This window comes from Phaethon lepturus, unplaced genomic scaffold (genome assembly GCF_000687285.1).
Source record: "Phaethon lepturus isolate BGI_N335 unplaced genomic scaffold, ASM68728v1 scaffold50493, whole genome shotgun sequence".
Classification (NCBI taxonomy): Eukaryota; Metazoa; Chordata; class Aves; order Phaethontiformes; family Phaethontidae; genus Phaethon; species Phaethon lepturus.
Genome location: NW_010529315.1, coordinates 1 through 15,321, shown reverse-complemented (window position 1 = coordinate 15,321; position 15,321 = coordinate 1). Strand labels below are relative to the sequence as shown.

Sequence of the window (15,321 nt, the reverse complement as noted above, 5' to 3'; positions counted from 1 at the left end):
TCCTTCCCTTTCTTCCCCTACCTATCCATAACATTTCATTATGTTTCATACAATCACTCTTTCTAGATTTGTTACAACAGCAATGTAAGCCAGGATTCCATCTAAGTAGTTACTAATTTCTTGGATTCACTGAAAGAGATGATGCTCTCTTTGGCAGCCTAAGGATTTTCATACCTAGAGAGACAGTTATCTGGCATAAAACATAAATTAAGACATATTCATAGTATTGCAGCAAGAAAAAAACTCCGGCTCCAGTTGTGGTTTTCTTAAATTTTGCCTGGCTGATGTAATGACATTATGCACACTGATTCAGGATTCTGTTACCGCAATACCTGCCAACCTAAAAGAAACAACTCAATCAAGCTCTAAATCTGACCGACAGCTGAACTTGATATGAATACAGCAGGGTCTGAAAGAGAAAAAATTTTACGCTTATACCCTATAGTTATGAAGGTGAGACAAGCACCCACATCAATGGTGCTTGGATAACAGCTCTTTAAAGGCACTCTCCCTTCCTCCTGGTTTAAAGATAAGGTGTAAATGAGTACCCATGTTACTCCTATTTGGACTAGCATAACTTGACTGAAACCTACAGTTGCAACAGTATGAAAACGTAAACACTGAATTGATGAAGTCAACATCTCGGGTATAAGTATGTGCTGACTTATAGGTACATTTGATCTTCCTTTGTGTCTATATTAAATTATAAGCAGAACTATGTATTACATTGAAAAAGTATGGATGAGAAGTGAAAAAAATTAGTGGAAATAACATTGAAAATGAAAAGCATCACAAACCCTTTTACACTCTATTTAGGGGCTGTAGGTAGGTTTAGTAAACTGCCTATGAATTAGAGTTAAAGCATTTAATGAGACAGGAATAACTACTTACTTTTAGGGAAGGTGGTAGAGTTAAAAACAAGTTAAATGATCTCAGTTAATTTTATTATCATTATACTCTGAGAGAAAAATGAAACCTCTTAATAGGAAAAAAAGAGACTACTGCTTAATCCATAAGGTATTAACTTCATTCTACACAATTAGCAGAACCTATCTGTAGTAATAACTTTGCAAGGGGAAAATTAAAGTGATCATCAAAGCTATTCCTTAAAAGCCTACTGAGTTTTCCATAAGCAAGCAGATTTGTACTCTGCACTTAGAAGTAGAGCAATGGCAGTGTTTTGTGGCAACTGGTTTCTTACCTTACTGGTTGCCCCACCATAAAGTCTTTGAACTAACAGTCTTCCTGCCTGGATTGCCACTGGCGTGAGTTCCAGCTTGTCCTGCAGTATATCTCCAACGGCATAGATATACGGCACATTTGTCTGCTCCTCATCATTGACAGGAATTTTTCCCGTTCTGCAATTTGAATTAACAAGAAGAAAGATCTAAGTGTTCTGCTGTGAAGACTGGAGGCGTAAAATAACCTTGCAGGAGTTAGGCCCTTTAGCTTTAAGAGAAAAACATGTATTTGAAGTATGAGTGAAGGAAGTCATATTCACAATCTTACAATCTTGGGCAAGAATGTAAAGCAGTGCAAATTTGACCAAAACTACAGGAATTTACACTCTGGATAAGGAGATAGCCCATGAAATTGCGATTCATCTCCTGAACCAATTCTTTGGTGAGGCATAAATCCTTTCCTCAAACACCCTCTACTACCAGCTGTGTACTGGCAACCTTGAGGACTGACAGAAAGAGAAATTTTCCCACTCAAGCTGTAGGACAAAATAATTTCTCCACTACTGAAATTCCAGTCCAGTGGCTGAAGCAGTTTCTATAAACTTACCCTTCAGGCTTTTACACAGAGACATGTCAGGCTGTCAGATACTCTACTTAAGGGACAGCCAGCAAGCTTTTTAGCTCTAAGTGTACTGAGCTAATGGAAGTTTTTAATCATTAATATTTCCCACTTCATTAATAAATGAGATAGTGCAGTAATCACTGCAGGAAACATATGTAACATGGAAACCTAATCAGGCAGGCACAGAAACAGTCACACAGTTACTTGAGGGGCCAGCAGCAACTCCTATATTAAAATCCAACTTCCTCAATTTTGCTTGTGCTACAAATATACAGTTCATGCTAACAATGTTATAGTTCATTCTAGTAAGCTAGTAATAGGTGTCCTGATATCAGAAAGATGTGTACTGTTCTACAAGACAACATGGGTCTGCCAGTTCTGAGCGGACCAAAATTTCCACGTATTTATAACATTGCAACATTTCCCTTCAGCAACATCAGTCACTGCGTTCATATATAAGCTGCCCTCTGCACTGTTTTTCCATAGGCTATGAAGTCAAGTTCATGGTCCTGTGTCTTTTCCTCAAAGGGAACATCGTCTAGGCCCCATATGCCTAGAAGATGTTTTAGTTATCAATACTGAAAATGTTACTGATGGCTCCACTCCCTCATGCAATGACCTCACTACATTAAACGTGAAATGCTCCTCTACAGGAGACAGATTGTTCCTAAGGCTTGCTCTAAGGCAAGAAATAAACTCCTTCAAAAACCAAAACATCATCAACTCCAATTGCAAGTTTAAGGAATGCTACTTTGACCTTATATTTGAAAATAAACATATAGTAGCATTTACATTCAAAATTTAAACAAAACCCGCCACACTAAAAGCCTGTACGAACAAACAGATTTCTGCCCCAACAGGTGGTAGACAGGAAAAAAAAGGAGATGGCAATACAAGTATAAGGAACCACTGACAGATGTTAGAAAGCCCAGTCTCTGGAAGAAGCTGAGACTGATCTGTGAACCTAGACAGAATGGAACAGACACTCTTGACTCCCAGCATTTAGGAACTGACATTTCACTATCAAAAAAGCAAACATGGCAGTACTATGGGAGAAAATGCAGCTATCTGCTACACAATCTCCTATCCAAGTGTACGCAAAACAGGAAACATTTTTCTTCAAAGCGTTTGAATGTCTGTGCACCACTACCATTGCAATAGTAAATGACACAAGCTCACTAGTCAGTGGTGGGCAGACATCTGTCCTTACTTTTCATTGATCTTCACTCCAACTTTGTCCAAACCAATTTTTCTTGTGCATGCATCTCTTCCGATTGCTAGCAACACCTGCAAAACAGCAAGGCACATGTTACTAATTTTTTAAAACCTCAAAAGTGTGTCTGCATGTGGATATCTATTATTTTCATTATACACTAAGGATGAGTAGCTAAGGCTTTGTCACATTAAGATGAGTATGTTTGTTACCCATTGTACATTCATCGAATTCAAGACAAGCCACACCATCACCATGACCTAACAATACCAGGTTTTAATGGTAAGATTAAATACAGCCAAATAGCTTTCCCTGGAAAAATACCCCAACAGTATTCTAAACAAATCAGATAGGGTCAGATTCTTTATTTTATTTCCTTACACTTTTATACCGAAGTGTTATACCACATCCCTACCAGAGCAGATGACCTTGAAATGCTCCACAAGCAAAGGGCTCTTCAGGAAGGAAACCCAGATGCTTAGGCAAATAAAAAGACCATAATATAATCTTTGTTTTAATCAGAAAATATTATTTACTTATATAAGCTTTCAGCCAAGTCACTGCCAAAGAATATTATTTGTTGAATATTATTTGTTTGAACATTTATTCAGAATGATGGACAGACCAGGCCAAATGCTTACCCCATCCTATCAACTTGGCTGCCTTAAGCAAAACAAGTTCCACCCTACACTATCACAAGGAAAAGTACTATATACTTTGCAGTCTTGGACAACTGCCCAGATAACTACACAATGCTTCTCATACGACAACTAAAAACTGTGCTGAAGGAATCTGAGATCTGCTTCAAAAGTCCTTCACATGACCAAGCACGCCAGATCTTTGGAGCTGAAGGTCTTAAAATGCATCACACACAGCTCATAGCTTCTATGAGGAGTGACAGCATTTCAGTGAAAGATGTAGCAGCAATAAGAAGCCAGAATTTTCCTTAATGAAAAGATGGCAGATTTGCTAGCTAAAAAGCTTTCACTATTATGGACCAGGAAAAATAGTATCACAGCACTGTGCAACAGCACTGTTGCTGTTGTTAAACTTTCTCATAATTTTAGCCCTCAGATGCACTGAGGCATGTCCTTGTTATGGGATGACTGATGCACTATACAGGTAAAATGAGGTCACTGGCTCACAGTATTTGAAGTCTAAAATCCCAGGCTGACAAATGCTTGTCTTTATGCATTGCGTAGTTCCAAATACTTTATTCACAACTTTTTTTTTCCTTTCAGCATCAAGGCCTAAGAAAATGAGTGGGATGAGGGGTGATGGAAACAGTCAATCAAACATATAATGGCATACCTGCACACTGCAATTTTCCTGTTTTAAGTGTGTAATGAAGTTCCCTGACTGACTTGCCACAGGGCATTATTTGTTTTTGTGAAGACACTGCGACAACAACAGGTCTTAAGAAGACATGACACCCGTTTGTTTAGCTCTTGCACAGACCATTGTTTTGTGCTAACTCTAGAACATGCTTTGGTTACTACAAAAGTTATTATAAATCACACTTACTGTTTATGACAAATATCCCACTGGGGAAAAATCCTGCATCTGATTGCACATGACCAAGTTCATCTACATCCCTAAGCTAAAAAACTGGTTTCAAAAGTATGCAAGTGATCTTAGCAAGTAAGGCACAAGGGATTCATGCTCATAGATTCTGGGACTTTTGTCACAGTAATTACCTGTTGATTGTGTGCATTTAGCATATTTTAATGATTAAAAATCACTTCAAAAAATCTAAACTATGGATAAAAACACCCCACAAAATCTTAACATTAAATGGAAAGCTATTTTACTTTTCTTTATGTACACAGACAGGACTCACAGTATTATATTCCCCTTCAATTATTTGGTTCCCCTTTGTGGACTTGGCTGTAACCTTCAGTCTTCCAGGAGTTCCTTCCTCAACCTGCTCAATCTACAACATTGGGGGCAAAAAAAAAAAAAGTTTCATTTCAAATAAAGATATGCAAATGTATCTTTGTGCCAGCACATATCTTATTGAAAATGAGTGTTTATCCATGACCTAAAACTCAAGCATTCATTCTAAAGGTATTTGCACCTTTCTCTAGATTTGTGATTACTACTTGCATGTTTAAACATTTTGGTTTATCTCGTGCATTTATTCTTATGACCAACACAGTAAGACCTTGTTTCTGTTTATAAAAGTTGATTGATAGCTAAGTTCTTGACCAAGCCCACCACGTGGGCTGCTAGTATCAACTGGGGACAGAGGAGGCAAGGAGGAAGGGAACTCTTGCAAAACCAGCAAGGAAACAGCATCAGACATTTTCTTCAACTGCACCTTGAGGACCACCATGCCTTCCACCCACGGGAAGCCACAGTCACAGCCCAGCCCTTAGCAGTACAGGCCTTTGCCCTGTTTGAATGATATTAGTCCAACATGTAAAGGTGCCATGGCCTTGCAGGAGAGGGCAGCAGCTGGCTCTAAATGGTTGAAAAAACACCAGCAGCTTAAGAAAAAAACCTTTTCAGAGTTCCTCAGTCAGCTGAAATAAATACTCCTAGTTTTAGCTACAGATCCAGCTGCACACTCTCCCTCAAGTAATGCAGCAAGCTACTGCCTATTCCAGCAAAGCCAAAAAAAAAAGTTAAGGTGAATCTTTTTGCGACTGTGCTCTTTGTTCAGAGTAATAAAAAATAATGGTTTGGTTAAAACAAAACAAAACCCAAAATACTCCCCCTTCCACACCCCATCCCTCCATATACCAGAAAAAAAAAAAAATGCAGAAAGAGCAATACCACTGGTGTTTTTCCCAAACACTCCTTTTTCCTCCGATAAATAAATCAACTAAACAAGTGAATGGACTTACATAGATGGATTCTCTTTTGTCCTCACTAATATTCACTGGACTGTGAGGAAAGGACTGGATATCCTAAGCTACAGTCCTTCCCTTACCCTCCCAGGAACAGCAAGGCGCCCAGCTGCTTCCCAAGGCTGGCTGTACACACACGAGACACGTTGATGTGCAACACAGCTTAATTCTGGGAAATTTTTAGTGTTCATTCCACAGAAGAAAAAGTACTTTTCAACAGCTGACCTAGTTTCTACTCCATATTCAGTATTTGGAGAGAGAAAAAGCAAATTTTCTGATTAAGTTTTTACCTGTTTTTAATTTAAAAAACCCTAAACCTTCTTTGCCATCCCATCAACTTTAAAGGATCACTGTGTTAAACTGCTCCTACTCAAAGGCAGCATTATTTATAATAATTCATCTTTTGGCTTCAAATGTCCCAGCGAAGGGTTTCAATAAGCACAACATACATAACTTCAAAAACAATGTTTGAAAGAGATTAAAAGACCTGCTAAGAATATATCCAGCAATTTAAGTTTAAGGATATGCTCAACTAAAAACAGGGACAAATATTTTCTTCCCATTGAAATCAAAGACATGTAGTGAAGAGGCAGGGTAAAATATACAAAAGTGCATTTTGTGACTAGAGTCCTAGAGTCCTAGGACTAGGACTCCTCTTTGCAGGATGCACTTGGAGGAGACCACTCACTATTTAGTTGAAATGATCTGTTTCTTCTAAGATCAACTTCCTCCTTTCACATGCCCCAGAACAGCCTACAAAAAGCCAAGTCTGAAACAAAAGCTAGATAATCTTCCCTGCTTTTCATAAAACACGGGATTTCTACAATGCAAACAAGCATCAAGAAGAAAGTTCCTTGAAACAGCCCACTGACTTCTCACATGTCTTAGTCTGTCACGGAGGGTCAGCTTCACAGCATGGTGACTGGCAAGAGCATTTTTTAAGCTACTCTTGATATTGCGAAGGGTGAAAATGAACAGTCTTCGCTCAATTTAATGTTTTAATCCCCAAAGTGTTAAACTCGGTAATACACTGGCTTAAGGCCAAATTGAGAATGGCTTAATACATTATTTCCTATTTCATAATAATTAAGCACTAATTATTGTGAAAAAACATTACGAAAAATACTGTTAGCACCCTTTGAAGTCTTTGATAAGGCAATTTTACATTAGAAAAGCTCCAGACCTTATCTAATCTGCTTTTCAACCTGAATTTGCCTATACATGTACAGCACCAATACTCCTACTGAATTCAAAGAAAATTAAGCAAGTATTTAAGGACTCTGCCAAGCACAGCATGGATATTTATGAAGTCTGTTTACTTTTCTGGATAGTCCCCTGGCCCTGGGCACATAAGCAATATTTGCTGGCTGAGAATTTACGAACTGGCAATGAAAAATATGACTATTTGTTATGCACTGGTTCTGGTCTTATAGGAAATTATGTATCTGTTTAATTACAAGTCTGCAACAAGTTTCACAGATTTCAAGGTAACTGCTGAATTTAAGTATATTCAACATTTGCAGGAGCAGGATGAGCAGGAGTAACAAGATTTTTAATGCAATATATATGAACCCATCTAATTCTGATGAAAACAATGAATTCTGGAATCTCACAAAATTTTAATACTAAGATTAAATTGTACCTTTCAATTACATAAGATTCATGGACTTATTCAGTTTAAACCAAAAATTAACCCATACTATATCGTAGCAGATCCTGTATTGAAAATTCAACTTTTGTATTCATGAAAATAATTTACCTCTTAAAACATTATCATAGGTATATTGCAATCAATTGTAGTCATATACCACTTTGAGCCTACCACTTTGAGCCTACCTTGATCGGCACAAACTCCTTAATAAATTTGATTCCATGTTCTTCCATATATTCGCCAATTTTGTTTGCAATATCCTGGTCAAATCCTCTTAAGAGAATGGATCTCACCATTACAGTGACATCTAATCCAAGACCTGCAAGAAATCCTGCACATTCCAAGGCAACATAGGAAGCTCCAACCACCAGGGTTTTCCCTGGACAGTAAGGCAGAGAGAAAAGATCATCACTGAGGGCAAAAAAAGAAGGTAAAAAGAAAAGAAAATTAGAGACAACCAGAAGAATGTACTGTGCTTTGTATTTACCTAATTTCTTCTGTAAGAATAGGACTTTATTCCTCTCCCTGCTCACTAAAAAAACCCAACAACTTAATTTTTTGGAAATTCAACTTGGAATACAAGATCAGTACAAGACAGATTAAAAAGCTCCAATTAGGAGTACACACACACAAAAAAGTATGAAAATTCTGAATTACCACAAAAGATTTGAGGGTTTTTTACAGTAACTTATGATACATTTTTAAAGGGGTATGTTGTTTTGTTTCCTCTGAAAATTGCTGCAAATTTTAGCTCCAGAGAGCTAAAAGGAAGAGGAAGAGGCTCAGCTTTAAGATAAAAATACCATTTTCACTTCTTTGAAGACTTATCCTTTCGCTAAAGCATTATACACAGTGCCAAATATACACAGACAATGAAACAAATTAATGCAAACCACAGTAACAGGCAGAAATAGAAGTACGAAATTATGAAAAACATGTTTATTTGCCTGCTTTCCATTGCTTTCAACTGCTTCATCAAGCTACATCCGTTCTACCACACTTTGAACCTAGATTATAAAACCAGGGCTTCGCAAGGAAGCAGGGACTCATGGAGGCATCACGCTTCCTCAGCAGAGACTTAGGCAGAGTTTGGCAATACAATTCTCCAAAGATTTCAATCTAAAATAAGTGTCTCTTTCTCAGCCAACAACTGCAAAGGCTAAACAAAGATGCTCTCTGCAAACATTGTGGTGTAATAAAATGTGATTGTGTAACTAAAGGCTACATCATAGTTCCTATCCCCCAGGGAACCCAGTGAAGATTACACAGCCAGCATCAATCTGATAGTCGTGAAGTCTGGCATTCCCAACTCTTCCACCTTAATGTTATTTTAAAGCACCACTTTACAGGCTGTATTATCTGTAACCTTTAATTTCACTACTACTTATTAGAAGGGAAACATACAACACGATGTTTTGGTTTCACAGGGATTATGCCAGTTATTTATTTCATTGCTATGGGTTTGCGAGCCTGCAATTCCAACCTCTGTTTCTACATTAAGTAACTTAGAAGTTACTCTGGTATGAAAACACATTCGATCTGCATATCACATTTTTTTTGTCAAAATTATGCTAGAATTGCTTGGTCTTATCAATTAAGCAGACATTTGAAACCGGTTTTCCCAAAAGTTGAATTAACTTCACTGAGTAGCTGGAAAAAAATTGGGTTGAGTTTCAAGACTGCCCCAGTGCATGAACACAGATACATTTCTACTGGCTTCACAACACCTACTGCTTTCCAACTCTCACTTTCCTTGATAATTGAGCAGGAAGGCTTCTTCCAAGCAGATTGTGCTCTTCATTATCAAAAAACTTCAGTATGAAAACTGAAAGACCATAAGGAATAGAGAGGAAGTGGGTGTTCTGGTAACTGGGGCAGAGCTGATGAATTAATTTTATGATGGACAGACATGTGATTTACAGTATTCTCGGTTACTGCTGTTACCAGTCAGAAACAGAACCATCCTAGCCAGCCACCCACAGTCCTGTGGCATCTACTAGACACCAATGCTTTTGGCACCTTAAAATCCGTCTATAGCTATTCTCCTGCGCTTACTTCCCCCTAAAAAAAAGTTACATAGAAAAGAAAACCAGCAACCAAGCAGCAACCAAGCAGCCCTTCTCATGCTTCACCACTTTCTCTTACAGGTGAAGCATTTACACACGGTGAACGATACACACTTCATATTCCTCCCTGTTTTTACCTGCTAATGCAGTATTCCTTGTCTCCAGGTATACCCAGGTAGCGTGGTCGTTCACCAGTGGCAATGAGAAATCTCGCAGCTGTGTACAGCTTCTCAACTCCTCTTTTATTTGTTGCCTGTGGACAAAGTATTAGTCCAAAGTAAGTATTTCGCAGTCCTACCAAAGGAAAAACTATTCTGCTTGAAAAGCATCTCTATTCAGAAAGTACTACAGGAAGACCCAGAAAACACGGCTAGGGAAGTACCTTAACTGTGTGTGGCCCGACAAATTCTCCATATGCATTCTCATATGTGACATTCTTCTCTCTCAGTGTAACCCGATAGCCCCAGTTCAGTGAACCAACGTAATTCTGAATAGATTCTGCCATAGTCATCCAGTTGTGTTTGACTGTCAGAAACAAAAGAGAAAGGTTCATCTTTCAGTCTGCGAGTTCTTCTTTTTCCATAGCCAACCTTCTATTCTCAAGACAGATTTTTTTTCATGACCCAGCCACCTTTGTCTTACTCCTTTTTTATTCCAGGGTAACTCCACTGAAATTCAAAGAACTACATCAGTGTAGACAACACAAGAGGTCACAGTGGGACAGACATGACTTAAAACATGGAAAATTTAGGCTTACTGCATTATCAATAGTTTTCTACAGAGACATGCTGTGAGCAGGTGACATTGCCCAACAAATGGACTATGCATCTCTAAGAGGTGCCTCTGCATGTTCCCCACCACAGGATTACACCCTAAATAAATCCCAATCTTATAACTATGCACATTAGAGATAATATAAAGTAAAATTAATCTTCTTACATAGTAGTGACAGAGACTGAGGGAAAGGAAATCCTTGCCTGCAATTATAAGTTTCTAACAGGGGACATTCCAGGGTATTCCCTTAGATATTGTGTTACATTCAGAAATGGAGTAGTACATTATTGCTTTTATTCACACAGTGATCTTATCAAATACATGATCAGAAGCTATTAATAAACAGATCAAAGCTTGTAAGGCAGTAAGTCCCATGGCTTTAGACTTGAAAAGCGCTTAAGTTTATGTGTAATCTCTCTGAAGTTGCGCCCCATCATTAAAGCCAGCACATGCGTAAGTGCAACAAGCACTTGACTGTGAAAAGAAGCTCTGGATTTTCAGCATAAATGAGAAAGCTGAAAAAAAATGTTCTCCTCTTTTACCTTCTTCTGTGAACTGCCATCCAAATTTGCGTGAATCCTGCAAGGCTTGTCCCAGCAAAGCTGCCTGGTGCATCAATTTTTTAGGTATACAGCCCACATTTACACATGTTCCCCCAAGACCTGAGAGAAAGGAACAGAAAGTGTTTTTTCACATCAGTGTGCCTGATCTCAACGGAAAATCAGAGTCTTTACGTAAAGCTCCTTTATAACAGGTTTGCAATGAAGAGAAAGTTACCCCATGAGTTTCCCAGAGGTGTAGGCATGACAAAGTCCAGCACCATCACTTTCTTTTCATATTTGGCAGCCTCCTGCAAAACAAATTAAACAAGACGTATCTAAATATTAGAGGTTAAATTTGGAGTAAATGATAACATCATGCATTACTGAAAAGCTTTGTGACTTTTTATTAAGTAATAATGATTCGCAGGAGATCGGCCAGACAGCCATGAACCTTCCGAATTAATCTGTGCACTCAGTAGGAGAAAAAGATGAAGGAAAAAAACCAGTCATTCATCCTGCATATAGCATGGCACCAGCTGATACACAGAATACTCTGGAAGTCAAACCTCCTCTTCTCTCCTCAATCTTGTCAGTTTGTTCACACTATTTCCCAACATACCATTTACTTTGAACATATTTAACAAATTCTTCATTAATCTGATTTTCCCTTCAAAGATGGTTTCTCAAACATTGGTTTGAAACCACATCACACAATGACATAAGCAGTCATGTGGCCAAGTATTACAAATGTGCTTATCCAATCTTTTTTCCTGTTGTAGAAGGGAACACTTGATTTTGACTACAATCTGTAGTTGTCAGGATCAGCTCTTGCGCTTCAAGTTAGTCAACCTGCTGCAAGTTGACTTTACTGTCCTGATGTGCGGATGTCATCCAGACTAGGTACTTCCCGTGAGAAGTTTCATTAGCAAATCCATAAGCAATGTGTGTAAATGATACTGAGAACTGGAATTTGTATACTGACTCCATTATTCCCTTTGTGCTTCTTAAGAAAAAGGCAAAAATTGACAGCGGTAACTGGTACCAGAGAAAAACACTTAAGTAAGCACTACATAGCTGAGAAACAACAGATCCCCCCATGAGATGCAGTAAAATAACTTTGATAGTTGAAGTAACCACAACTGTGCTGCATCACATGAGTTCTTAGACATGTAAGCAACAATTATAGGCACAGGATATTACCTGCAGCCTCAGGTCTATTTAGGAGGAACTGGACTGCCTTCGTCATTATGTTACCAGTAATACTTGTTAATCCAAATAGCTGACAATCAGAATTTCAATTTTAAATGTACCTTACTTCATGCAAAATACAAATCATATTTCAAACAATGCAGGCTGTAGACACCTTCAGAATATATTAATATACTGGATGTCTGCTTCTGATTAAAGGTCAAGGCTGGTCAAGAAGAAAATTTCTATCCATTAGTAACACTTCTGAGAAAGGTCCTCAGAAAGGTGCTTAGGGACTGAGATGCATTACTAATACTCCTTTATAATGACAACTCTTATATACAGCTTGAAAGAGCTTTATTAGTGTTAGCTAACTAGAATGCATGGATTCCCAAGCTTACACTCAGCTGTATGCTCACATAATAGAGCACAGCATTACGTCGCCACCTCAGTAGAGATCGCAAACAGATATAGCCACTTTTGCAGAGTGATATGCCCACAGTAACAAAACCTGCCCTGTAGGCTTTCAAAAACCTTACCAGGTTCATTCCAGTGCTGCATGAACACAACAAGGTTGCTTAGGGCTGCAGCTGGTCTGTGTGAACTGACAGTGGTGGCCTGGCACTTAGGTCTGGGTCTGTGGTTGGGTTGCACAGAGTCAGCTTGGCAACACTTTTGCCCACCGTGGAGACATGCCTCCAAAACAACAAGCTCTGAGCACAATATAGAGCAGAAAGGGAAGACGTGCACACAAAGCTGCATGTGTCATAGTGAAAAGCATGCATTTAATCAACCTAGTTAAAACTGCTGCAAACCTGAGTGTAGATATCTGGTACCTGGTGTAAGAGCTGTGTTGTTGTTTTTCCCTTTTGTTTCATTTTGCTTTTTAAAGTACAGCATGTTAATTCACTAAAAAACCCTGAATAATCTAAATATGTCAGAAGCCTACCTGTGTAACACAGTTTTGCTTCAACTTTATGAAACTCATTTGAAATACACACATTACTACTGAGAGTGATGTTGACTGTATTGATCTACAACCCTCCGCTCTACTCTACAATCACTTGAGAACACTAAGAAGCAATATACTTTATACACTGAGTTGAGGGAATAAGGCAATTTGTCTTCCTAGCTGCACACCTTTTCTGTCCCACAGCTGAAAAATGATGCAATAAACATCACTGCTGTAGCTTCACAACCTAGCATATGTATACAACAAAGCACAGCAGTCTCTTTAAGGAAATGTCAACAGATGGCTTTTTATTGCTACAAACTGTTTTTGCATTACTGCAAGCTCCCTTTTACTCTTGTTACTCTCTTCTGTCCCAAAACATCCCCATCCTCTGAAAACCAGTGTCTGCTTCTTTTTGTGAGCTCTCAGAATTTTTATAGATCTTATCTTCCACCCTAGACCATGACAACAGTGTCCCTGTTGATGGGAAAGCAGTAAAGTACCGAAATAGATTATGGACATACAGCACATTACAATTCACCACTCAGCACTGCACTCTCCCATTATAACAGAAGTTCTTCTAAGGGACCAAGGTTTAGTGTGAATCCAATGCTATGCTGAAATATTTTCTCCTCATTTTCTTTCACTCCTCAATGACCACCTTCACTTCTCAAGAATAAAAGAAATGCCTCCTGTCTGGAGGAATAATCCATCTCCCAGTCTTGAGCAACGAAATAGTTTTATTTCTAGGAATGCTCAATTCACTTCTAAATAGTTAATTCTACCACAGCAAGAAGAGGCAAAATGTGCCTAACTACTGATGCAAAGGAGCGTTACTGACTTACATGAAATTTCAGCAAGTTCAAATATTTGGGATAATGACAACTCTAAGAGCTGGTATATTCTGCACCACTGTGGATTCTTTTAATTAATTCTAGATATGCTTCTAAAAGCATAAAACCATAAATTTTTTGGCTACAGGCAGGAAGTACCAGACCCTAGAAATGAAGGGTGAGATCTTAACTCTGCTTAAGTATAGGCAAAATGTACATTTATGCAAGTATATAAGCTCACAAATCACAACCCCATTGTCAAGAATTGAAACAAAGTACACAATTATTTCTGAACAGATATTACTTTCAGATAAAACTAGAAACCTGATGTTAGTTTTGAATAGTTTTAAAAACTTTTTCAATTATGAGTTAAATTTTAATTCAGTTACTAATAAACACTGTTGAGATATCTACCTGCTGTCTTCCAACAGCATCATCTCCCATTCGTGGGGACCAAGTTTCATTCTAGTAAGAAGTATACCACGATGTTTTTATGTTTTTCTTCTTCAGAACATAAGAAAAATAATATTGTATAACTGGGGCTAACCGCAAAAGAAATCCCACTGATCAGGCAGAAATGTTATGCCCCTACAGTGTTAAAGATACCCAGAGCCAAGAAACTGAGGATGTCACCCATCTACTTACAAGGAAAGTATAAACCTGTATTTTCTCGCTCATACCTTGGCAGCTGCAAGACCACCTGAGCCCCCACCAATGATAATGAGATCATAATTGTAGGAATGTGGCACCGACGTATGCCCATTCATTTCCAGCAGTCTCTCAGGTTTGCCTTTCTTATGTGCCTGAATGGAGAAAACAAAAAGGATTAGGGAACATTGAAACATTACCCACAGTGCTCAAAAATTTTTATTTTCAGCAGCACGTATTGTGATAAGGGAACATAAGTGCATCTGAATTTTCTGAGCTCTGCTTTTAATTAGTTTTTTAAAATTACATCTTCTTAATCCATCCTATTAGATACTGAACTGTGAATTTTCTCGTTTGTTGGATCCCTGGGTTTCCTTGCAGAGCTTAGTTTTCCACATCAACGCAACTCCAGTGCCTCCTCATACTGTGTAGTCCAGGATGAGATACATACCTGCTGACACAGGCATTCCATTAATTTATTTTATTCTTTTCATCTGCATTGGACTTCCCTAATTAGTGTTTTTCCCCTCCTCCTGCATATATTAGTAGGAAAATACAACAATCATATACAACGTTGTAGTAATCTGCAATTACCAGCCTTACCAAACAGAATGAACAGAACTGAATGAAGAAAACAATTTCTGAAAACGATATTTTTGCAACATGTCTGTTTATTATTGCTTTGGTTTAGCATTGTAACTAACTTTGGCATCAAATGGATCCAGTGTGATCACTAGTTTCACAAGAGATTCTTTTTTTTTTAATTGGATCACAGAATCACTAAGGTTGCAAAGGACCT

The 15,321-nt window shown here is 38.2% G+C and overlaps 1 protein-coding gene across 1 annotated transcript in view; it reads right to left on the bottom strand.

Moving 5' to 3' along the window:
- Positions 1–14,680, bottom strand: part of TXNRD1 (thioredoxin reductase 1) — a 24,636-nt gene extending 9,956 nt beyond the window's left edge. Inside the window, exons 1-9 of the mRNA XM_010283891.1 lie at positions 14,555–14,680; positions 11,137–11,209; positions 10,902–11,021; positions 9,968–10,110; positions 9,723–9,838; positions 7,705–7,930; positions 4,857–4,949; positions 3,014–3,090; positions 1,202–1,358 (exon numbers count right to left, since the gene is read on the bottom strand). Coding sequence (XP_010282193.1) covers positions 1,202–1,358; positions 3,014–3,090; positions 4,857–4,949; positions 7,705–7,930; positions 9,723–9,838; positions 9,968–10,110; positions 10,902–11,021; positions 11,137–11,209; positions 14,555–14,641 — 1,092 coding nt within the window. The 5' untranslated portion in view covers positions 14,642–14,680. The remainder of the gene's footprint in view (positions 1–1,201; positions 1,359–3,013; positions 3,091–4,856; positions 4,950–7,704; positions 7,931–9,722; positions 9,839–9,967; positions 10,111–10,901; positions 11,022–11,136; positions 11,210–14,554) is intronic.
- Positions 14,681–15,321: the final 641 nt, after the last annotated feature.